The sequence below is a fragment of the Pygoscelis adeliae genome, unplaced genomic scaffold, assembly GCF_000699105.1.
Source record: "Pygoscelis adeliae isolate BGI_AS28 unplaced genomic scaffold, ASM69910v1 Scaffold693, whole genome shotgun sequence".
Classification (NCBI taxonomy): domain Eukaryota; kingdom Metazoa; phylum Chordata; class Aves; order Sphenisciformes; family Spheniscidae; genus Pygoscelis; species Pygoscelis adeliae.
Genome location: NW_008824488.1, coordinates 19,757 through 44,439, shown reverse-complemented (window position 1 = coordinate 44,439; position 24,683 = coordinate 19,757). Strand labels below are relative to the sequence as shown.

The 24,683-nt window shown below is 41.7% G+C and overlaps 1 protein-coding gene across 1 annotated transcript in view; it reads left to right on the top strand.

Annotated features, from left to right (window-relative positions):
• The window catches only part of ELL (elongation factor RNA polymerase II), a 56,998-nt gene that overhangs the window by 18,070 nt on the left and 14,245 nt on the right, over nucleotides 1-24,683 (top strand). The window contains exons 2-7 of the mRNA XM_009321420.1: nucleotides 8,482-8,573; nucleotides 11,654-11,701; nucleotides 16,797-16,918; nucleotides 17,212-17,375; nucleotides 20,312-20,565; nucleotides 23,654-23,778. Coding sequence (XP_009319695.1) covers nucleotides 8,482-8,573; nucleotides 11,654-11,701; nucleotides 16,797-16,918; nucleotides 17,212-17,375; nucleotides 20,312-20,565; nucleotides 23,654-23,778 — 805 coding nt within the window. The remainder of the gene's footprint in view (nucleotides 1-8,481; nucleotides 8,574-11,653; nucleotides 11,702-16,796; nucleotides 16,919-17,211; nucleotides 17,376-20,311; nucleotides 20,566-23,653; nucleotides 23,779-24,683) is intronic.

Here is a 24,683-nt window from a genome sequence, read left to right as displayed (position 1 = left end):
AATATTTGTAGTATGTGTGCTTGATACAGCCAGTTACAGAAAAGCTTCCTTTTAACTATTTAACTTCTCTCAGTTCTAAGCGTGAGGGTGACCTTTTCATCCATGTCTTAGGTCTGCCCAACGCAAGGGTAATGTGTGCTTTATAGTCATTAAAGGTGAAGACCAGCCAGACGCAGAATTGTCTGTAAGCAGCTTTTGTAGGGTAGCAGTTCAGAAAAAAAACATTAACTCTTGTCTTGGGCTAAGAATGATGATTTTTATGGCTGCCTTGGAAGATGCCTGGCTGGAAAACCTTTGTATTATATTTATGTAGCAATATGAGAACTAAAGGTGAGTTGCTTCAGTTACCTCTGCAGTGGTACAAGCCCTCTCCAACTTCAGTTGCTGAGCCCCATAGCAGTTCAGGAGAGGAATTTGGCAGAATAACGTGTGAAGTTTGAAGTAAGAGGAGCATTTAAACAGAATGCAACTGAGCAGAAGAGTAGGTGAGTATTCATGGTGGATGTTGTGCTCTGAGCAGCAGAAATAGGGAAGTCTCATCCTGCGGAACTGGGTCCCTCGTTGGCCCTCTCTGTGACGTGGGTGTCTGGATGCATCTGTGCTGAATGGCCAGCTTGCTGCCGCTGCCAGGCGAGTGCGTATCAGCAGACTTCTGCTTCCCATTCCCCAGCGAGGGGAAACAAGTTTTGGTCTTCCCTATATTTAATAGCTAATTCTAAATCTTTTCAGTGAAGCTTCTTGAAATCATCGTTTTTCAGTTGTATCCACGTTTCAAATTTGAACCCATTGAGGGTGGGAAGGGTCAGGAATAGAAATGATGGGTAGTTGCTGTGATCCTTTTTCAGCAATCAGACCAAAACCGCCTCCATCTTCACATTTCACAGACCTGATTTGCTGTCAAAATAGACCAAAAGCAGTGTGGCTTGTATTGCTTCAGAAAGGCTGATCGGTGAAAAGTACTGTTTCTAAGATAGACGACAGCAAGCCAAGTGATTTCCATGATTGAAATTGTTTTCCTCAGCATTTTTACAAGCTTTTTGGTTTCGTTTGAGAGGTGGCCACACCTCCAGCATCTAGTAAACGGTTAGCAAACCTCCCTCTTCTTTCAGAGGAAGCACAGAAGCCTTTGTTCAAGGTATCTTGTACTAGAGGAATGGCTTTTAAAATATTAATCTGAGAAAATCTAAAACCCCTTAATGATTCTTGGCTCATAAAACTGTTTAAGTAAAGCCTTTCGGGAAAACCAGAACTGCTGTTCACCTTTAGCCACGTTGGGAACTTTGGATGATTCAGTTTCCTTCTGTCAGTTGTTTGGTTTTTTTTTTTAGTCCTTTCCCAATTTAACAAGATCATCTGATAGCTACAATAAAATTCTGCTGCAAAAACAAGCAGTGTTGCATGCAAGAGATGATTACCCAAGGAATTTTGAGCATGGATGTCTTAATGGGATTCTTGCCAGACTAAGGTCTCTCTAAATTGTCTTGTAATGCAAATGTGTACAGATGCTGAAGCCATATTGCTGAACTTCTAGGAGAATATTTAATAATTATTACGCTTATTAGTATTTCCAATGTATGGAGGCAGAACAGGAAATTTCTTTGTGGAATAGAGTTTCTTGTTGAAAACAGTGTTTCAAAACAAATCCACATGTTCAAAAAACAAATCTAAGAGGGTTTGCTTTCCTTTGCCTGCCCTTTAGAAATACCAATATTTACCATCCTTTTTCCTACCCTATCTTTAACTTACATTATCTGCTAACAGATTTAGCCGTGCTAAAAGATACGCAGTACTGCTCTGTAAGAAAGGGATAGATTCAGGCCATATGAGCAGACTTAAACTCTGACTTAATTTCTCAATTTAAACCATTTTTTTTCCCCCTCCTGTGTAAGCAAGTGGCTATAGGGTTGCTATTTTTAAAAAGGGGTGGGCTTTAGGATGTGTTAATTTAACTTTTCCCTAAACTCCATACAATTGCTTGCAAGTAACAACAGAACTTATTTCTAGGTTTGTGCTTAAATTTTTTTGTGATTAATTTGCCAGCACAATATTATCTTTGTACAAGTGCTTTGGGAAGTGTTTCAACTTGTTTATGCTTTCCCGGTTTTACCTTCTATTGCTTTTAGTCTGTGTTACAGAAGAAAAATCCCTTCAGGAAAAATGGTAATAAAAATAACCATTTGTGCAGAATTTGGTGATTTCTAGTGTGCTTGTGGAAGAGGGGAAGGGGTACTTGAACCTCTGTCTTGGGGATTGGTTTGGCGAGAACAGGACGAGAGCCTGAGAGAAAGGTAAGGGCATTTAAATGGACAGTTTTGATTCAAGAATGCAATGCTGACTAATAAAATTAAAATAGCTTTGAGGGCTACTGGTTCTCGGTTTCAGTGAGGGTCTGGAACACCCTTTTGTAACGAGTGATGGATGCAGAAAATCCAATACCAAAAAAATTGAACTTCCTTTCCAGAGAGATGCAGTAATTGTACCAAAAATACTAGGGTTTTACTTGGAGTGAAGGAGACCTCCTGCGTTATTGCACTACAAAATGGGCATGATGTTTTGATAATTCTTTCATTATAGACGTATTTTTAATTGATTACCGGACTGCTTTGAACAGTTGTACTAGACACTGAAAGCTGCACGGGGATGCAAAGGATCTTTTTTTCCCCAAAAAGCCTTTCCTTCACAAGCCTTTGGGAATCATGGGAGTTGGCTGTTGGTCTTCTGACAGTAAAACCTCACTAAGTAGCCCCGTCTTGTTAATAGTGAAATTGGTGGGAGTTTGTAATGATTAAACTGCAGATAATCGTCCTTTAAGCTCTCGTGGCAGTCTGGTGTCAGGCATAAAGAGTTGAGACTTTATGATTATTGCTTCTCTTGCTAGCCTTAATGAGTAGGTCTCCCTTAACTCCCCGGAAAAGCAAAGATAAAAAACACAAAATAAAAAAAGGAGTGCTGTACCGTTGGGAAATGTGCCGGTAGTCTCCGAGCTTGGATTCCCAAATGAGGCCGATTTCTGCGTCGGTGTTGAAGATAGGTAACTGTGTCTGAGTTAATTGGGAGCTAGGGGCCCTTGATGCCACAAAACCACCTTTGATCTTTTCCTGTTTCTTACAATACACGTTCCCTTTGACCTGAGACTACAACTCGCCTCCCGTTTTGGTGTGGATTTGCACTGCTTTCCAGCTTTGGCCAGGTGGAGAGCTGCAGCCGCTTGATACCGATTACATCGAGCAGTGAAGTTGGGCCTCTTGGAAGCAGCTGCGACGGGACCCAGTGACCGACTGGTCATTCAAAAAGAAAGTGGTATTCAGAACAGAAGTGCTGTGGCTCTTAAAATGAACTGACTACACCCGTATCTGTCCCCAGTGCCCATTCTGCTCATGCAGTGTCTCTCTCTGCAGTAACCTGTCCCCTAACAGGTGAGCCCTTCTCTGGAGACAGGTAGGTTTAACTCTTCAGTGTCCTCTGTTTTTGCAGACAACGGACCTGGGACTTCCAAAGCTTGCGTCTTCTTTGGAGACAGACCACTGCATCCTTGCAGCATCTCTTGCAGCCATTTCAGATAGTGTGTTTGTTCGTATTTATACAGAACAATTCTGTATCCATCTCTCTGTTCACTAAAGAGTTGCTCGGTTACTGTATTTGCGTTGCCGTAGAAATTTAGGAATAGGGATTGCAAGAAGTCATTTGGTGGTTCCTGCTCTTGGGAAGGAATTGGTCCGATAGATATGCTGGTCTGTCTGCTGTAGCCAGGTTCTCCTACGGCCAAACAAGGTCACCTGCTCTGCAGTGATCAGAGTAAACTCGATACCAAGTGACAATAATTATTTCTCTAAGGAATTGAGCCTCCTTTTAATTTTCTTCCTGAAAGGCATTGCCTAAATTGCATATATGCGTAGCTTTCCTTTCTAGTGGAAAACTACTGCACCTTTCGCTAGCCAAACATCTTGGCTTAATGATCGCGAGCGATGTGTGGTTTGTCCCAGGATTTTTCAGTGTATGCAGCGAGTTGGAGCTTCCTTACCAAAGCTACCTTTCACAAGATTTGCGGTCTGGTGTTAAAGATGATCAGAGTATCAGATTTTGTGTCAGAGGCATCTGTTCTTTTGGAATTTAAAGGTTTATTTTTGCAAATGCAGGATAAGGAAAAAAAACAGTTTCGTTCTGCACTAGGAAGCAAAGACTCTTTTGAAGCACGTCTGGAAAGATTTACTTGAAGTTACCAAGTTGAAATACAAAAATTTCACTGGGCTTGAGCATAAAACTTAAACTACTCTGTACGTAAAACATCACCAGGGTGAGTTTCGTTTGAATTGTTTGCTCCTGCTGTGGAGGGGTTTCAAAGATGAGACCCACCGAGGAGCTTCATACTCGGGACTAATGAAGAAGCAAGATGGGTTTGAAAAGCTGGGTAACCGCTCTCATTGTGGCATAGTCAAAAACACTGGCAAAGCGCTCTGTGCTGCAACCTGTCACCGTGAGGCTGGCAAGCGTCAGCCTCCATCCGCTGTCCTGCATTTTGAGGGTGCGGGATGGGTGTTTGGGTAGCCAGTTTGGCTCCGTATGTACTATTTCTCACTCCGTCTCTCCCTTTCCCTAGTTCCTCTTTAAAGAAAGCTTTCTGGCATCTGCTCTAAAACTGAGCCAGGGAGGTGTACGGTGGCTTTGTGCCTTGCCCGTGCATTGCTGCCTGGGGAAGCGGTGCTCAGTTGTTTTGGTTTAAGTTTCCAAATGAATTCTGGAAAAAAAAGAAAAAAAAATCAACAAATACATTGCGTTTTATTCAGGAAGATCTTTTTAACCTGGATTAGACGAGATCAGAAGATCCAGGCATGCGTGAGAGAACAGGCTCCGTGGCTAGCTCAGCTCTCGTGCCTGTGGGGTGACATCTTGATGACAGTGGAGTTTAATTGCTTTCTGGTTTGCTGATACAAGCTATTGTCCATTTAGGGACTGAGTTTCTGCTTTACGTTGCAGGCACAAAGCATTTCGATTAGGCTACACTTTCTTTTTTTAACTTAATCATGTGTCTTACTCCCTAAACATACTCAAAGGTAGTGGTTTTCTGTATTTCAAGTGGAACAGTATCTTTGCTCAGATTGTGTAGTGATGTAAAATTTCGTATGCTTACGATGCTTCCTTAATAAGGAGCTGTGAATGTTGAAATTCTGTAACTCAGCCACAGTTTCAGTAACGTCAAGGGTTTTTCTGAGCTGACATTTTTAATAAAACTTGTTCTCTATCTTATAGGGGCACTCTTGGTTTTTGACTGTGGAAAGTTAAACTACTGAGGTAGCGGCGTTTGTGCTGTAATAGCCCGCTTAAAATTATGCAATTATAAACAAGGAAGCCAATATGTGTTTTGCAGTTTAGCAATTAAAACTTTAAAATGTACAGCTTAGCATTTTGGATGCATTTAGGAAGATGATTGTTTATAATAAACAGAATATAGTTCAGAGTAATTGGTAAGTCTCCAGCTCCTAAACCTTCATCAAAAGCACCTTTTTAAAAATTTGTATTAAAAGCTCGAGTACTCGCTTCCGTCCCAAACAAATATTTCTTTTAGATGTTGGGGAGAGGAAAATGGGGTAGAAGAGTAGGGAACTGGGCCCAGCAGAGAGATGCGGTTCTGTTCTTTGGCAACACCTCGCTCATCAAAGTAATAAATGGGGTAATCTCGGAGAGGAGAAGCCAACAAATGCATCCATCGGTTAATTCGGGGATTGCAACCCGAGGAGCGCCCATCGCACCCCGCAGTGCTGCGCTGCTCCTGCACGGAGGCTGCTTGTGCACGGTGGGGTCTGCAGGTACCTATCTCTGCATCTCTGGAAGGATGCAGGGGGACCCGAGTCCTCCAGAAGCATCCCCATGGGTGCGTTTCTCACCTCGGCAGCTGACCGTTGTCACAGTGGCTGCTGGCACCTCTCGTGAGTAGAAAGCTAAACTTTTGCTTCAGTAGTTGTGGATTTACATGGAATTTCCAAGACTCTTTTTTTTTCCCTGAAAATTTTGTATTTGAATAGCAAAACTAGTAGCTTGTCTCCAAGGCTTATGTAGTATAAAAAGATCCGGAAGGCTTTGTAGTTTAGGTCAACAAAAATTATATAGGATCTATAATTTTCAAGTCTCAGCAGACTCGATCCCATCTGCAGTCTGTTAGTGTCCTCAACTTCAAATGAGATTGTTGGGAGGCCTTAAATTGCAGATGGAAATTGTGTTGCAGGGAGACGGTATTTTAATTCCATAAGTAATAGATGTGACATAAAAAAGAATATTCAGGAGGCTTTTTACTGCTGTGTTTCTGGTAAGAGGTAAATATAAGCCTTGAAAAAGTGGAATGTCTTAGGAGAAGTCTTTTGTCTCTACGTAATATGCAGTGGTTCTCTCTTGGGACAGCTTTGGCTAATTGACTGCCAGTAAGCTTCACACAGTCACTTGAAGTTGTTGTGGGTATATTCAAAGGTCTTTATTTCCCCTGGGTTTTATATATCTTGCTACTAATGAACTTTGGGACTCTGAGGTGTCTCTTGTGAGTCTGTCACAGCGAGACACTGGATATATTTGCTTTGGTTTTGGTCTCTTTTACTTTGCAAAGTCAGCATGGCTTATTTAAAACGAAAATGTAAGTGGAAATCTAAATCATTAAGCTCTCTCCAGGTCTGCAGGACACCTTTTCTCAAGCGTCCAGGTCTGCTCGAAGCGAGTATCCTCCCAGATTGGGATCTGACCCTTGTTTTTTATCCTTTGCCCAGCTGTGCTGAGAAGCTGGAGGAAGTAGAGGGGGGAGTATGCCTATATCTGGACCACGCTGCGTAGGCCAAAGAAACATAAACTAGTCATAACCAAAGAATTAAAGAGGAACTTCAATGAGTTTGGGGTATTAGCGAGTCTGAAATTTATGAATTTTAAGCGATTTCGGTTTCTTCTCGTTTTTGTAACTGACTTCTGAGGTGCAGTGGCTTTACCTGGTTGGAACTGCATGTGACGGTTCAAAATGTCCTGTTAATGCCAGCCTGGGGTTAGCATGATTTTATAGGTTCTCTGTATGTTTATTGGAGTTCTTGCTACTAATTTGAAATGTTTGCAAGAAGCTTTAAATTCTGAAAATAATTCCCTTGTTCCAACATAAATAAGGGTAAGCTTTCATTTGCTCTGTTTGCTCGGCATTTGTGACTCTTTAACATTCAAGAAAACAGACAAATACACCAATACTAAGTATAGGCAAATATTTTCCGTATAACACTGCCTCCAGAATAAATTCCAGTAAATGCGTAACAGAACTTCTTGAAACAACGTATTCTTTAATTATCTGTATTTCCCCGAAGAAACGGGGAGGTTTCCAACTGGTTACTTGACCTGAGGATTTCAAATGTCCTTTCTGGTCCTGTTTAGGAATATCCCATCCAGCTTTTCCACTAAACGTTTTTAAAACCTCGTGCCAGCTTTGATCATACCAAATAAAGTATTTTATTAGTTTTACATTCAATTTTTGTGTTTTGTTGATACTTTCTTGTTCCTCCTACTCTTTATTCAAGCTTCCACATGCCAGATCTGGAGTATTTAAGTGCGAGGAACTGTTTGCGCATTGCCACCGCCTCTGAGCTTTCAGAGCATGTATTAAGGGTTACTAGCTCTCCTCTAGCCCGGGGAAGCTAGAGGATGAAGATGAGCATAATACCATGCTAATAAAAGACAAATGTTTTGTGGGAGCTTTGGGGATGAGTTTTTGGTTTTTCGGTTTAGTCTCATGACTTCTGAAATAATCTTACGGTATCTGGAGGACCGTCTGACAAAAAGCATTTGGGTCTGGGGTTTGATCCATGTTGGCGTCCCAGAGCAGAGCTTTAGTGTTTGAAGCTTGCTGCTTTATTTCTCCATCATGCCCAAAGAATACAGCAGGAGCTATGGAAGGCAGTGAGCTGGGCACCGAAGCATGGAAATGCTCTTTCGGGAGAGCAAATAAGTGAATTTTTATGGAGTAAAATGCTGGGTTGTCACCTGACATAACTGGGGTCTATTCAGGCTCCTTTTGGGGGTCTGTTTGCAAGTCAGGTAGATAGGGTGAAGCTGGCAATTTAAATCTGGGTACATCTCGGAGAAGTACAGCCACGCATTTGTGGTTTGGATGTTCCTTTGGAAGTTATTCCTATAGAGCTTTGGGGCATTGGTGACTTTGGCTGCAGGAAGGACTCTCCGGTTTGTTAAAACAGTTCATTTTCTCTTACGGTAAGATGGGAGGAAGCTTGACGCATTTTCTTAAAGATCCATTGTAGGAACTAGCAAACAGTGAAGACGTGGTAATGATTTGCTAACCTTTCAGTCCTGCATCAGGAAGCCTTTTGTTGAAACAATAGCGATCATGGAGCAGACATGTAATTCATGCGTCTTAGGTGTGTTTAAAGGGGCTTTGCTTGCTCTTGGTCTGTGCATAGTTTAGAAATTTGTTATTCTTGCGTGGCAGTCGCTTGTTCTCTGGTCCCACAGGTCCCAGCAATCTTGCTCATTCACTCTTGGACCTCTTCAACCGTGCTGTCACCGTTATGGATGAGTGTGTTAACTGCAGAGGTGAACATCTGGTACCTGGCAGCAGAAAACCTGTTGAACTGACAGGTGGCTGGTTTAAAATACTTGAACTGTTGTTTTCTTGCTTAGATTTTTGTCTTTATCCTAATCAGCTTCCAGTAGCTGATTTCTATTGAGTCTCACGGAGGAATAAAGCTAGAATTTGTTAGCTGGAAGATGCTTAGGCTGTGCAGGTGGCCCACTTGCTTGGACAGATCTGTCTTGTTTTGCCTCTTAATTGAACACAAAGGTGAGGCTTCATCAGCATCCTTGATATACCAAAAATTTACTAAACCCTGTAAGTTGGTGTATACTGGAGAAGGCAGACTTGCACCCGCAGCAGTACCACGGCCCTGTCTTAGGGCTGAGGAGATGACTTGTTTTCATTAGAACGAAAGACAAAGAGGAAAAAACCTTCTTCCCACGAAAGGTGGATGGGACAGCATTTCTAGGAAGCTGTAACGAAGGAAGTTCACTGTCTTGGCATCACTAAGGAAGAAGAATTAGATGACTCTTCAGAAGATGACGGGGGGGGGGGATTTTGGAAATGGTAGCAAGAACTCTTTGAAATGGGGGTTTGTCCATACAAGAACGTTCAGGAAAGTTAATTCAAACAAACCGAAGATAGAAATTGAAATATGGTTTTAATTTGGTTTAGCTTAATTCATCTGTCTGCTTGTATTCTGGATGAAGGTGTCCATGCAGGAATTTAATTTCATCTCATAGAAGTACTTAAATTAATATCCTTCATTAGGTTAGGGTGTGCGAGTATTTTCTTCCATAAGCATTCTCAAACGACCTGTAGCCAAGGAATTGGGCATCAGCAGAAGGGAAGCGACGCCTGTGTAGGTACAGGGTGGTCTTGCTGAGAAGCCAAGAGCCTTCCCCTTCTCTCCCTGAAAGGGGAACTCAGACGGTGCAATGACTCTCCAATATCCAGCTCTTCCCCGCGATCCCTTCTGTGGAGTGCGGCAAGGAGTTACAACACTGATATTCCTACAGGGCAAATCACAAAACCCAGCAGCCCCTAGACACAGACAACTCAGGAGCGTAGAAATACTGTATTTCGGGGGTTCAAGGAAATAAGCTGAAGTTTGCCATTTAAGTCACACGAACACTCATTTTTAAGTTTGCGATTACACATTTAACTTAAAACCATTTTGTATGTAGATTAGGGAATTTATAAGTTCTGTAATTAAAGCTTGTCCTGATTTGTGTAACAGTACTTTTGTATTGTTACTGCCTCGTTACTCTACTTACGTGCTTCATATTACCTTTTTATTCCACTTAAGTAATTTTCCAGAATTAATTGCAGAACTTCACAAATCCGTAATTAGCCGTACAAGATCCACATTGAGATTTTTTTTTTAATCCAGATTTTTTTAATGTTTCAAATGCTTGTTTGCTCAAGTATGTTCATATGAATTTCTGGACACATTGCACAGTACATGCTGACACCGTGAACAAAAAGCTGGCCAGTCTGTCTATGAACAGCGTGCTGTGGTATGCAATGTCGTGGCACTCGAGGAATTTGGTGATCTCTGTACGAAGAGCAAGATGTTGTTTATTGTTTCTTTATAAAGGTTGTTTCGGGTCTATAAAACTTGCTATAGAACAGAGTGAGTGCTGTCAGCTTCAAGCACGTTCTCGCTTTACTCAGCGTCATAAATATCTCGTAACAATGTAGGGTATGATGCAGATCTGTTAAATCGTATTGGATGGGCTCTTAAAAGGCTCTGAAGACTGTGTCTTGGTATGAGCTTATTCGTCTGCGCTAGAAGGATATTTTCTTGCTACTGAATTTTTTTTTGGTTAGTGTCAGTGTATTGTGGCTTAGATTCTTCACTCCTGGGCTGAAAGCATTTGGAAAGGTTTTATGAGAGATAATAAACTTAATGGGCTTTCAAGCTGTTAACTCTTTTGCTGCTGAATGTAAATGTCTGTTTCTGTAATCCTGTGGAAGTCGATGTGATCTTTATAATGCTGGGAGATGCGAGAACTGCGATACAAAAAGGACACTACAAATGCACCATTTGGGCTTTCTCTCCTAAACTCTTGGCATTTTTCCCATTGAAATGTGTCTCCCGTATATGTGGCAACGTGTTCACTCCTAAATGACATTTCAACTTCTTTGTAAATTCTTCTGTCCCTTTGGAAAGCTTCACAATGGGATCCCACACGCAGCATGTTTTTCCACCCCGTGGAGCACAACTCCTGTTCTGCAGGAGGGTGTCTTTTAGTGTGTCTTGGAATGTTTTGTGTGATTTAGGAAATAAAACCAATAAAGCCACAGTTCTCCTGAAATTTAAGAAAGAAAAACTTAGTGTGGCTTGGATTGCATACGTTATTTCTTTCTCTGTAGTTGAAACCTCAGGTAAGAGTTTGAATTCCAAAGCCTTTGTGATATTTGTAAAATCGCGGCAAAGCGAAAAGTGCAATCGCAGTGCAAAAAGGCTGAAATTCAGTGGTGTTTCTGCCTTGAGCAGATTTAAGGGCTTTTTTAGAGCTAGCAGGAGTATGACTACTTGAAATGTAAGCAAATTAGTATGGAGGAAGAGGCCTATTGTTGAAATGGGTGATGTAACAACAGTATTTTGCAATGAAGTTGCAGTTTGCTTTTCCAACGAATCGCCAGCTTTCTATTGGAAAAAACTTCCTTAGCGTGTGCTCAGACCTAGAACTGTAATACATTTTCCCCTCAAATACCCACTGTTTAACTCAAAACTTACGTAAGCGCCGCAGATACACAGCTAAGCTACTCTGTGCCTGAAATGTGGTTTAGGGGTCAGGAAGGAACTAAGCGTAGCCCATCTGGGAGCCATCTCAGAGCTGTTCTTTTTCTCAAGTAAGGGTACCACTGGTGACGTTACGGTGTCCCTTTTCTAGGTACAAATCGCTGTTTCAGAGTTTTTGTATTTTCTTGCTTGGAATTCTGTATACTTCCCCAAACCTTTTTCCTTTAAAAAAAAAAAAAAAGAAAGGAAGTAAAAAGTATAGGTGACAAATCAAGCTGAGTATTTTTTGGCAGTGCATGTTGGAGCTTTAAATTTCTCTAAGGTAATCTTTTTTTCCCCCCCCCCACTTGTTTTTTTAGGATGCTGTGACATCAAAACCAGTAATCCAGTTTCAAGGAAGCCAAGGGGTAAGTTTGTATGTGGGTTTCCTTGGAAAGTTCTTTACTGGCTTATACGATTAATCTGAGTAAGGTATTTGTTCTGTATGTCTGTCCTATTCCAGTTCAAAGAGTGATGCTCTGCTTTCTGAAAGTGAGAGATGTGAAGTTGAGATGTGGTCCAGGAAAGACTGTTTGCTCATTGATCGCATGGATTATCTCCCTCTAAAAACTTTTCCCCCTCTTTATTTTCTAACCTTGCTAAACCCATAGCACCAGCAGTGTTGCCGGGGGTGCAATTTAGTTTTATAAGGCCATGCCGTTGGGTAGAACGAGGAAACGGAAAGTTCCCTGATGGCAGTACTGTGGTGGGTGCAGCAATCCATGGAGGCCTCGCCTGTGTCCCGAGGAAACGCCATGCCAAGCCTGGTAAACTTGGGGCAAGACTTTATGGGTACCCGTTATTTACAGTAGCAGAGCTTGGAGGCTGCTACGAATGTACCGAAGCTTTATTTAATATGCATGTCTAAACAACTGTGCAGTTTCTGTGAGCACCAAAAGTTTTTTTTATATTTAGGAGTTTTATTTCTCTAACTTCTGTTCCGATGACTGAACTCCTCCAAGATATTTATAGACGCTTGAAACCGTCTGTCATGCCAGTTACTGACAACGTTGAGATTTAATTGGTAGTGTTTCTGGTAAAGTGATGCAACTCTTCAGTGAACTTTAAAAATGTCATTTATATACCTTTTAGATACAAAAAGGTGTGTGTTTAACTTTGGTGCTCTGCATAAGGAAGGGGAATTTAAATTTTTTTTTTCTTCAAGAGTCTGAACTCAGTTGTAAATAACTTCTTAATTTTTGGGGGTGGCACAATAAAACTTTCAAAAAGGCTTGAATTAAGTAGGCATCAAAGTCTAGCACATTTCTCCTTGCCCATATTTTACCTTGTGATATTAGCCTCACTAATAGTACATAGTACTCTAACAAAACATAGCAGGAAAGACATGATTGTTATTGTAAGTTAAGAAGAAAAATACAAACCTTTTTGTCCTGGGAAATAAAGAAAGGAGCAATTTCCAGGTTTTTTTACTTTGTTTATAATTAAACTTCCCAGAAAGCTCAGCATGAAAGCTTAGATAAAAATCTGCAACTGAAGTTTGGCAAAATTAGAAGCGAGTGACAAGGAAAACTTTTAAGGGTGCATGATTTGTTGTTATTAGATGAACAAACAGCTTTGCGTGTAATAAAGAAGCTAAAGAGACTGCAAATGCTTTCTTTTCCCTTTGTAGAACACCTTGTGAGGATCTACACCTAACTTTTCCTGTAAAGCTGCTTAAGTTCTAGAAATGCCTCTTCTTTTAATCTTCCCCCTGGAAGGAAATGTAGCAAAATGAATCAGAACAGCTTAAAACGCTCCACTGCCCTCAGCTGCTGTGCTCTCCTTGTAGTGGGTTTCACATGGATCTGACACGGCCCCGGGCATTTTCAGGTTAACAAAAAACAACCCTATTTTAAAATGATGTGGTTCCTTATAATAATTAAAAAAGGACCCTATTTTAAAATGATGCAGTTCCTTATAATAATTAAAAATATTTTCAAATTATGCAGTTCCTTATAAAAATGAAAAATATTTAATGCACTTAATTGTATTTGAGCCCTTAACTTCCAGAGAAGAGTTTTTGGTGAAGGAGCTGCCAGTCACCTGTAATGACAGCCCGGGCTGAATGGAAAAGGAGCGAAGCAGCCCGATTGCGTCTGATGTTGCCATTTAAAGAGCGAAGCGTTGAGCCCTGCACAGTGTGCGCAGCGCCGGGGCGTTGCGGGTGGAAGGAGGATGTTGGCGGCACAGAGCTGACCTCTGCTTGCCTCGTTTTCAGCTGTTTAATTAATTGCACTGTCGAGTAAAGGCCAAAGGTAGAGCTTTGAAGAAAGCGAGATCCAGTTCAATTGGGGCAGATAGAAAGAGCTCTTTGTCCTTTTATTATTATTTTTACTGGGTATGACAAGAAGCTGGCAGCTGCGTAACCATCTGTTTTGAAGTGTAGTGCTCGTATATGTCACGGTTGTGCCCTGCTTTAAGGAATTGATGGCAGGGCTTTAAACACTTCCTAGTGAGCCTCCTATCAACTGGACTGAAAAGAGAATTTAACAAGTTCTCAAATTCAGATGATGACATTAAAACGTATTTGTTTAGCTATTTATTTTTGGAATACACTTTCTTCCACTATACCTTAATTCCCCGATTTGTTGCTTCCTGATTTGCTTCCTAATAAATGTTGCTATGGAGAAGATTTCCAATTAACGTTTGAGGGTGGTAGGTTTTATACGTAGCACAAATGTCAGAGCGTGATTTAAAGCAGTGTCCAGTGATAGGAGATTTTAATAGTGTGACTTTTCTGTGTAAATACCCTTCTCGCAAGAAGGAAAAACTTAGAAATATTTGATGATTGGGGGAAGCAGGGTATAAAATAAGAGTTTAAAACAAACTGCTGCTTCCTTAATTTAATTCTCTAGAAGCCGCCTGACCTGTTGAATCTCATTATTTGTGGGGTTTTTAAATTACTGTGTCCGTGTCTTTTTTTACCTATTCCCAGCGTTAGCCTAATGAATGCTGTCAAGGATACTCTCAGCTTCTAATACGCAGGAAACAACTTCCATGTTTAATACTCTGATTACCCAGAGAAGGGAATTGGCCAGGAATAAAACACGGGGTCAGCAAGGTGGCAACTCTGTTGGCCAGGTGCTGAAAGGAGGATGTCAGTGGTTCTAGCCCAAAATAAAACAGCTGTTTCAGTGACAGGGGACGAAACCTCCCGTATGGATCCTGGTCTGGATCGAATCTCACAAGAGTTTTTCTAGACCACAGACTGTAAGTGATCTTGGCCTTGGGATGCATTTCTTTATAGCAGTGCTAGTCTTGTTAATTACTTTCAGTGCAATAATCTGTGCAATAATCAGAATTTCGATAGTAGTAACTAGGTCGTAATTAGCAGTGTTACTCTGCTTTGAGATGCTAAAGTGGGACTATCTGGATATTCCTTAAGAGCAGCATCTGTTCGTTCCCCTGTTTCTTGGGATGAACTTGTGCTGGTATTAATAGAGGAAGGTGAAATTGCCATTCAGAATGAGCTGTACACAGATGAATATTACTTGAAAGAAAAAAACAGAAGTAACATCTGTACTGAGCTATTTTTAAGTGTCTATGGTTACTGGTGTAATACTCGGCACCAAAATTAGGGCTGCCTCAAAGCAGTTACCATGCTGATTTGGTGGCTTGAGAAACCTTCTGTTTCAGCTAAAAATAATTCCTAGATAACGGCCAGTTTGCATGTGCTACACTTTTCAGTACTGGAACGAGCAACATTTAACGCTGAAGTGACTCTCGCTTCTGTCTCATTTTACGTCCTTTGAAGAAGCTGCAGAAACTCTACAAAAATGCCAAAGTCGGAGCTCTCAGAGCAGCCGTTTTTTACAATGGTGAATCAGGAGCTGGAAGCAAGTTATTTTAGTGTGTGAACATATGATTTGGTTACATCCTCCAGGTTTTGTTTTACAAACCCGTCGCGTGCAGCACAACTCGCTCCCCCAACGAACGGCACTAGAAGCTGAACAGACCCATTGCATTTACCTTCTTGCCCCGTTCCCAGCAAATTAACGAGCGGGTGAACGGTGCCAACTGTAAAACACCCACAATCTACTGTTTACATAACTTTGACTTTGTGCATATTCTCAGCTCTCTTGTAAAGCAGAAGAGAATTTTATTCGTTCTGGATGGGTGGGGGCAGAGGGTGCCGGGACAGATTAAGGGCTCAAGGCTGCGGCGCACGTTTGGCAGGGGAGATAACAGAGCTCAGCTGCTGCTGCCGGAGGGTTAGCGCTGCCCGTCAGTGCCCGGATCGCCACCAAATCTGCTCCGAGTATTTTTAGATCCAGATCCTGGGACTGCGCGGGGGGTAACTTGTCCTTCTGGGTCGCTCAAGTCTGGGTTTCTTGGCTTGCCGTTTCGAAAGAAGGGAAGTCTGTTTTGAGGGCTGGCTGGAGGATAGCTGGTCTTTACAGAGAGTGAATGGAAAATGCTGCGCTGGCTCAGCTCAGCGCAGGTCACACAGGCGTTTCTTGCCGGTTCTGAGAACATCCCTGTGGTTTAGCAAAGTGGCACAGATGTACCGGGTTTCCAGGCTGCTGTAGATGTCTGAGGTCAAAGGGAAACCACCTAGAAACCCTTCTGTACCAGCAGTAATCTTCTGTGGAGCACAGTCATACGTGGATGCCACGAGTTGGTTTGCTAGGCATATATATTTTGTGCATATATGTGGCAATCTGGGTAAATATAAATCTGTGTGGTAGAGTGTAGCCTAAAATAGGTTGAAGCTGATGTTCCTTCTGTCTCATTTTCTGGAAGCCATCTTAATTATCAAATATTGATGTGATAGTAGAGCTCAGATGCTGAGATTTATGTTGGATCTTGAATGCAGAGGGGAAACAGTTTCCCTTTTGAAAAATGAATGGCTGGGGGGGGGGAAACAATGCAGATCGCTGTAGAGTTGTCTGCAGAGCACACTTAATGCTTGATTAAATATTTAATTTAGCAGGAGCGTCACACTCTACTGTGAGCCATGAAATCTCGTTATGGAATTATAATCTCTTAAAAAAGAATAAGCATGCTACCTAGTGACCTGGCTTGTACTATGTTTAGTGCTGGATCACTAATTCTAAAGAAACAAATCTAAAGTGCTTTAAATTGAATATAAACAGTGGTAGCAAGTCTGTTTTGAGCCTGAATCAATAGAATTGGGTCAGATTACTAGAACAAGATTATTGCGGGCTCATGCTTCGAAAGGCAGCAAGCCGCCAGCTCAGATCCCTGTTCTGTTACAGTCATAGCTGTCTCTTTAGCTGTTCTTTACATCTGTCTACCTCTCTTACCTTATCTTTTCAGTGCATATAGTTTTGCTAACTTGGATCCTTCTTGTAGCTTCTCGCTCTTCGTAGTCTCCTATGCAGTAATCCATATGCTTTACTTGTAGTGCAAAATGGCTAAAAGCATAGTGACTGCTGAAAATTTGAATTTTGTGTTAGTGTGGGCTACCCAAATGACCAATATTTTTCTCCTTCCAAACAGCACATTGCAATTCCAAGGCCTGATCGACCTACGGAAGTGCGGACTTTCACTTTTTATCTTTCAAATATTGGCAAGGACAGCCCCCAGGGGAGTTTTGACTGTATCCAGCAGTATGTATCGAGGTGAGCAAAAGAAAATCTAGCCTTTTCTTTTTTTTTTTATATCTTCTGTAGAACCTTTTCCCTAACAAACCTGAACAAGACTTAATACGTGTTCTTTCTTTTTAGAGTCTTTCTAATCTGTTTGCGTGTGTATACTTGGGTAAGGAGGCACTCACAGAAGAATCTGTTTACCTCTCAGCGTCTTTCTGTCCCCTCCTATTATTTAGATAACGCAAGCTCAGTTATTCACCAGCGACAGAGATGTGCCCATTTGCAGTGTTGGGAGTATCTTTTCCATTGCATTTCTTTTGCAGCAATGGCAATATCCATTTGGATTGCCTTGGAAGCATACAGGATAAAATCACCGTGTGTGCTACTGATGATTCCTACCAGAAGGCAAGGCAAAGCATGGCACAGGCAGAGGAGGAGACTCGCAGCCGGAGCGCTATAGTCATTAAACCTGGGGGGAGATACGTAGGTAAGCAGCAACTTCATTTGGGGGACTGTCTTCACTAGCTTCTGAAGTCAAATGCTGACGCTTGTTTTGCTTGTCCATGAAAGTCTTTAACAAGTATCTGGTAGTTCCGTATGGGTGTCTCATTTATTAGGGTGCTACTCTCCTTGTATTGTGACTTCTTTATGGCTTCCATCTTCACCCTAGAACATGTGTGGTGGTGTTTGTGTGGCCTCCAAGGATTGTCGTGCGCAGTCACATCACTCGCTGGCATTATTTCATATTTGTCATGCAATGATGCTGAGAGCATACCGCTGATCCATCAGAAGTGTCTGTGCTCCTAGCGAAGTCAGCTAAAATGTACCACCGCTGTTGTCACACATCTGGTGTGTGCCTACACTTGGGACCGTAACATGCAACATCTAGGATGCAGATAGCAGAGCACTTGTGTTAATAAACAAAGAGACTAAAGCAGTGCTGTTGACTGCAGCCTTAAAGAAACCATCTTATTGTGACAATTAAAGGAGAATCTTAGGGGAGGAAATAGAACTGTGGCAAATATCAGTGGGCTCCAGAAGGAGCCTGCAGAGACCTAACTTTGGGCTCAGGTCTCTGCTTAACCTCAGTCTGGTCACAAATTTAGGGCACAAATATTAAGCAGAAAGCAGAGGGGCTTTTTTTTTGAGCCAGCTGTTTTTTCTGCAGCCCATGTGATCTGTAGCCAGTCTCTTCTCAGAGGATGTCTGTGATGAGAATGGTGAGTTGCAAAATGTAGAACTGACCCTGACTCATTGTTTTATCAGCCAAGTGCTCAAAGCTGAGAAATAAGATAGTAATCAGGAAGGAAATGCATTGATTTCCTGTAGACTAGAAGATTATTCTGTTTAGCTTATATTTGAGAACATTACAGTAAGTGGATGAAGTTGTTAGGCTTGTGAGGGAGAAGATTCTCAAAGCAAATTGCTTCCCAGAAAGATAGAGCAAAACTTCTGATTTAAAAATACTCTTGCTAAAATGTTTACTGCTCTGAAATGGAGGTACGACCATGTGAAAAGCAGTGGAGTGGAGCACGTGCTGCATATATAAGATGTCAGTGTTTAAGACGGGAGGAAAGTACTGGTCCAAGAAGGAAGAACCTGGGCAAGGACAGTCCTCTTGTGGGATACGCATGTATTTGGTGTGCCAGCCCCGTCAGCTGATTCACTCGCAGGCTAGTCTGGAGGGAGAAGGCTGGCTCTCACATTTCCACGAGAACATGGAGCTCAGCACTTAAACGTCAGTGGAGTCATTCCAGACAGCTCAGATGTGGAAGAATTTATATGAAATGTTGAAATTGGAGATCAACAGAACAGTATAGATATGAACTAACACTTGAACGAATATATATATGTAAATAGATAGATGATATGTCTGTAGGGGGATATGTGTGCTTATATATACACTAAATGTGTGTGTGTATACATCTAAATATATGCACATGTATAAATATTTTAAAAGACTTTGTGTTCTGGCTTAATTTAGTTCTTTCTTTTCCTATCACTGTGCATTTTGGCTCCAGCCCTAAGTGGAAATGTCCCAGTGTGTTTCTGCTGTTTGTGACCTGGCAAGAGTTAAGGGAGTTCTAGAAAGCTGACGAATCTTCTCTTGTCCCATTTCTGGAAACGAAGTCCAGTTGACCTCTGAATTTTGGGATGTATAGCATGTGAATTGTTGTTTTTCTTCCTCTTGTCTTAACTCAGCCCTGCCGACGATGGGTTGTACTTGCTTGCATCAGTGTGGTGCGTAATAAAAAGCCAGGAAATGGGGACTGAGTTATGCAATCTACATTTCAGTAAAATAAACACTGCAGACAGTCACCAGTATCTTTAGATGGCTCAGTTGAAAACATTGCTTCCTAGCAGTGGAGAATTGCCATGCTGAAATAAACCTCCAAAATTCTTGCAGTAAATGCTGGATGTTGTTTGTCCTAGTGAAGGTCATTTTCTTGAACCGAAGTGATTATTGATTCTATCTCCATGTTTTAGACCTTGGAACCTACAGATTTGCTTTTTCAATTTGCTGGTTTCGCCTTTTGTAGCTTTGTGACCTGTTTTGGTATTCAAAATAGTAAAATTCTTTGATTTGCATTTTAGTAAGTGATGTGGGACTTGTGTGAGGGTTCTAGCTAAAGCTGTTTTTCAGTAGGAATGGGAAGATGAATTCCTGTATAATGCTGTCAGAAACCAAGAACCACATTTGGGACGGAGTTGAGGAAGCTGCCTCTGAGGGCTCGAGATGAACTTTTGAGACAGATTTATGTTCTCACATAAGCATAAATAACTGGAGGGTGAAGCAGTTATTACTACAATGTAGAAGGAGTTATTCTATTAGAATAGACAGCACACTAATGAATAGGCTAATGTATCGGTGTTAGACCCCATTCATGTGGCTGTGTTTGGCGGGGGGGGGAAGGGAGGTGGACCCAGCCCCATAAAGTTCCTATTGTTCTAAAAGCAGAAACATCTGCTGGAGTAGCGTTTTTGCTGAGATCAGCAGCAGGGAGCCGCTCGTTGACCAGTTCTGGTCTTTCCGCTCCATATTTCGACTCTTCTACATAATAATGCAGAATTTTCTTCTCTGGAGGGAAAAAATGGTCAGATCAACCATGGGGATACATGCACTTGGGATAAATGAAAAGCTGGCAAACAAAGAGATCTTTATGTAAGCTTGTGGCCAATAATACTCAGGTTCCCAGAGCTTGGTGTTGCTGTTTACTTGTTACAAGCTTGTTGTGAATCGTAAAACTCATGGGATACTTGTTCCAGCGGCATATCAGAACGGATGGGGTGTGCTGGTTGTGTTTGTCCTTCACTGTCATCTTCTGGCGCTTTAGATGGTGTAACGAACTCCATATACATGTTGACAGACCACTGGCCTTTGCAAGGTGACTGCTGCAGTTCACTATTCTCATCTCATTTTAGGCAAAAAGGTTCAGGTGCGTAAACCTGCACCAGGAGCTTCCGATGCTGTTCCCTCCAGGAAGCGCCCAACGCCAGTCAACCTTGCCAGTGCAATAAAGAGAGGCAATAGTGCGATTTCTCAGAGACCCTTCAAAGATAGGGTTGTGCACTTACTGGCACTAAAGCCTTATAAGAAACCTGAACTTATTCTCAGATTGCAGAAGGATGGACTTTCTCAGCAGGACAAGGATTTGCTGGACAACCTTCTGCAACAGGTTTGTACTCTGATGAAGGCAACAATTTAGGTAAAGGGAAATGTCTTCTCAGAACGGTAGTACCTTCTGTATTAGTCTGAACGTAACCTGTGTATCTCAAAGCTGCAGCTGAATGTTTCTTTAAAGGCCGTGTCCGACAGAAGTTCGCAATTCACGTTACGATTTTGCTAGAGGGAGCAGAAACCTCTTGTGTGTACGCCTCGGTTTAGGTGTATGCAGCTAAGCTGTATGATTTCGGTTCACAGATCAGTCACTTAAGAGGAATGCTTTTGGTTGGTCGTTGGGAGAATTATGTTACAGAGGATCTAAGAGCTGTTTGATTTGTTGTAACCTATAAATCTATTCTATGTATTTTTATTAATGTGGATTTAAAGGAACACGTTCTGTATTGATACATGTAATATTTCCTATGTGAAGGAAAAAAATGTCCCTCTCCACTAAGCTTTACATCTTCTTTGTAGTGTTCAGACCCATGCCTTTCCTGCTTTGAAATGCAGCTGGTTAGGTGTGAAGATCATGCAGCTTCTTGCAAAGCATATTATTTGTATGTCAAGTGTGAAAGCTGTCTCCAAGCTAAATCAGTTCTTAACACTTTGAGTCATGTTGAAGGTGCCATTTTAGGAAATGCAGTAAATACCTTTATTGCTCTCTCAGTACAAAACACATCATGGATATTTATTTAAATGCTGCAGCTGTCCCTCTTCTGTATTAGGTTGGTTTTTTTTTTACTCCTTTCTGTAGCTGAAAAGAATGAGACGGTGAGGAGTTAGTTTGCCCAAGGGCACAGGGCAGTTCATATTGAAAATGGAGTTATTGCTGGCACAACTTGCTCCTTCCCTAGACTTTAATCCTGTAGCCCTTAATTTTCCAGCAGTGCTAGAATTCTTTTGAGCACCCTTTTGAATGCTATAAATAGGTTTAATACTAGAAATACTGTTTTTGATAGTCACCTTTTATTGATGCTCTCACAAACCCCTAGCAGGCAAGTGGTGTGTTTAGCAGTGTCCACAGTGTCAGCCTGGTTGGGCTGTAAATGTATTGCTTGTAAACTTAATCTCCTTTCAGCGCTACCAGGGCTCCCATCCACAAGCAGACACAGATAAGCTAAAAATTACAGGCTTCATTAAAGCTACATGTCTAAATACGTCTAGGTGTGGGTTTCATTGTACTCTTGCATCTCTCATAGGACTCTGTGTTCCTGCTGGCCTTTTTGCCTCATTTTGCAAGGTTTCTATTTTTGGGAGGCCTGGGGTGGAGCTTGCGGAGTCCCACACCAGCAAAACAAGGAGGTAGCGGCTCTCAGCCTCTGTGCAGAGAAAATCTGAGTAGTTGTTCTGCCTGGGCTACAAGCCTTGCCGAGCAGCGTGTCTCCCGCTGTAGAAAGAGGCAGTAACGGGAGAGATTCTCAGAGTTTTTGAAAAAGAACCTGGCTTTGCTTTTGTCTCTTGGGCATGTTTACTGGGATATCTAAATGTAAAACACAGCTCAAATTCTTCTTGTGTTTTGGCTCAGGATTTTGGAAAGCTGACAGAACCGAAAGGAAAAACAAAAGTGTTCATCATGTAAACTGATAACTGTGACTTTTATTTTTTGCTTATCAGGAGAGCTTTGCTGTATTAGTTCTGTGGCTTTTTGCTTTTAAATTCATAGATTTTTTAATATTAGGTCATAGTCTCCCTAAGGCAAAAGTAGAGGAATTAACAGCATCTTCAGTTAACTCAAGACTTTCTACTCCTTCACTTGCTTTTCTGAGGCTGTCTCACTGCTGCGTGGATAATAGAAGTTCATAAGCACAACCGTCTCCTGAATGGAGCGAGCAATGGAGAACGCCAATCCTTAAACAGATGCACAATATCTCCACTGACTGAATAAAACCGTCTTCCAGTTTCAAGTGTAATACAGTCGTCAAACTGAGCGGCTACAGCAGCCTATTTGGGATGCAGTTGCTGGCTTTGCCAGTTGATCAGCCTGGCCGTGGGCATAGCATTTGGCATCTCTGCCTCCGTATCCCTTTTATAAAAGCAAATTTAAGGCTTTGTTTTCTTTCTAAACTTGCAGTGCTCTACAATCACCAAAGAAGGGTTCAGTAAGACAGTACAGTATCTGTGAAAACTTAATTGGGGCTTTTTGGTTTGTGCTAACATTGTATTTTTCAGATGTGTAACCAGCAGCAAGAAGTTAAATTTTTCAGTCAAGCTGTGGAAAGACTGATTAAAGCGGGAAAACTCTTAACAAGTTGTTTCCATTCTAATACAATTCTGCTGGTTCCAGCAGTGTTTCCTATCCATGTAGGCACCATGCAGAGTTTTGTGGGGACGCTACACACGATAGAATTGGATAAAATGTCACAAACCTTCTCGTGCAAGTGTTCTGAGCTAGCTGCAGCACATGATTTAGGTGCAATGCTTTACTGTAAAACCCTGGGTTATAAGCTGGTAATCACAGGTTTTGTTCGTGCCCTGAAGTAGTCCTCGGAAAAGTTCTCCTCCGTGAAATCCAGCAGGTGATCGTAATGCACTGAACTGCACGGTGTAATCTGCAAGCTCCCTAATGCATTGTATCTGCAAGGCATTCTCTTCACTGCTCCTTGAGAAAGAAGCTATCTGTCGCCTGTTTTACTGGCTTGTTAGTGAGAAATTATCTTCTGGCAATTGTTAACTAAGCTATCGCTGCAAGAGTTCCTCTAACAGCTGATGAACCGCACCATTTTAGCTATTGGACAAGTGTGATAAGTGGACTGCCTGTTCCCACTAGTGTTTATTTCCAGGTATTTCCATAAACTGCTGTTGTACTGTTCCAGACTATCCAAGCTGAATAATCTGCTTAGATATCACTTGTTTCCCAGTATATTGGATATGCTTTGGAAACTCGTAATAAACTATTGCAAAGACAAGGCAAAAGGAAAGGCACAGTTTGATTAAATAATCTAAATAATTAGGCAATGAAGTATAAAGTCTCTACTTGTTCTCTGACACTACTAACTGCTGCTAAGTCTGCTGAGATTTTTGCCTACATGTTAGATCTCTTTTGTTAGAACAAGTGAGAAAATTAAACCCTAACAGTTTTTTGCAAATTACTTTTGTTTCAGGTGGCAAATTTGAGTGCCAAGGACAGCACTTTCACACTGAAAGATTGTGTATACAAAGAAGTACAGAAGGACTGGCCTGGCTACTCTGAAGGAGATCAGCAGTTGTTGAAGAGGATACTTGTTCGGTAATTATTCCATCTTCTCTGTAATATCATCTGGAGCTTGAAAATACTGGGCCAGGTCAGTTGCTATAAATCAGGGTAACTGAAGTCAGTAGAACGATGGTAAGTTGAGTGTTTGACTTATTTTAACCTAAAGTAAATCTGTTTATCATCCAGGCAGCTGTAGAAGTTGACTAAACTTGAATATCAAAGTGGAGGCACTCTTCAGATCGTCCTAGGCTGCCATGAAATCATATACTAAAAGCTACGGGGAAAAATCTGGATGGGGAACAAAAGCTGTTACAGTTAAAAGTTAATGGTGGTTTAACATCCTCGGAGACGAATGGATTAAGGCAAACGTGTCCAGCTCAACTCTCCATTGAAACTCTCCTTTCCTTTTTCCATATCTTCTTGTACACGGCTTCCTGTGCAGACTGCCGTGTTTGTTCAAGGCAGGGAGAGACACGTTACTGTGCAGCCACGTCCCCTCGCTGTCTTGCTCAGCCGCTTCTGTGTTCTGTTCCTGTGGGTGTCCCTATTCCTCTTGAGCTGTTTGCTTTGGAGACTTTGCCGCTTAATTTCTGTAGCGTTATTTGGCTGTTTGTTTACTTGGGTGTTTTTCTTGTGTTGCAAATTCTGTTAGTATCACAGTCGCCCTTGCAAGATTAAGATTTGATTGAAGTAAGGGACGCGTGAAAAAGCACGAGGCAGTTCTGTGGAGATAAGTCCCCTAAAGCACGTGCCAGTTGTCCTGCTGCCCATACAGTGTAATCCCCACTGTCCAAGGGATACCTGTTCTCGTGTTCCTACCTGAAAATAGCCCTTAACAGAGTTAGTTGAGACAATAGCTTTGTCTCATTGGTTGCTAAGGATTTTTTTCCTCTGCAGATATTTTTCCTTAGGTGAAGCCTCCAAACTTGGAAGCTCTT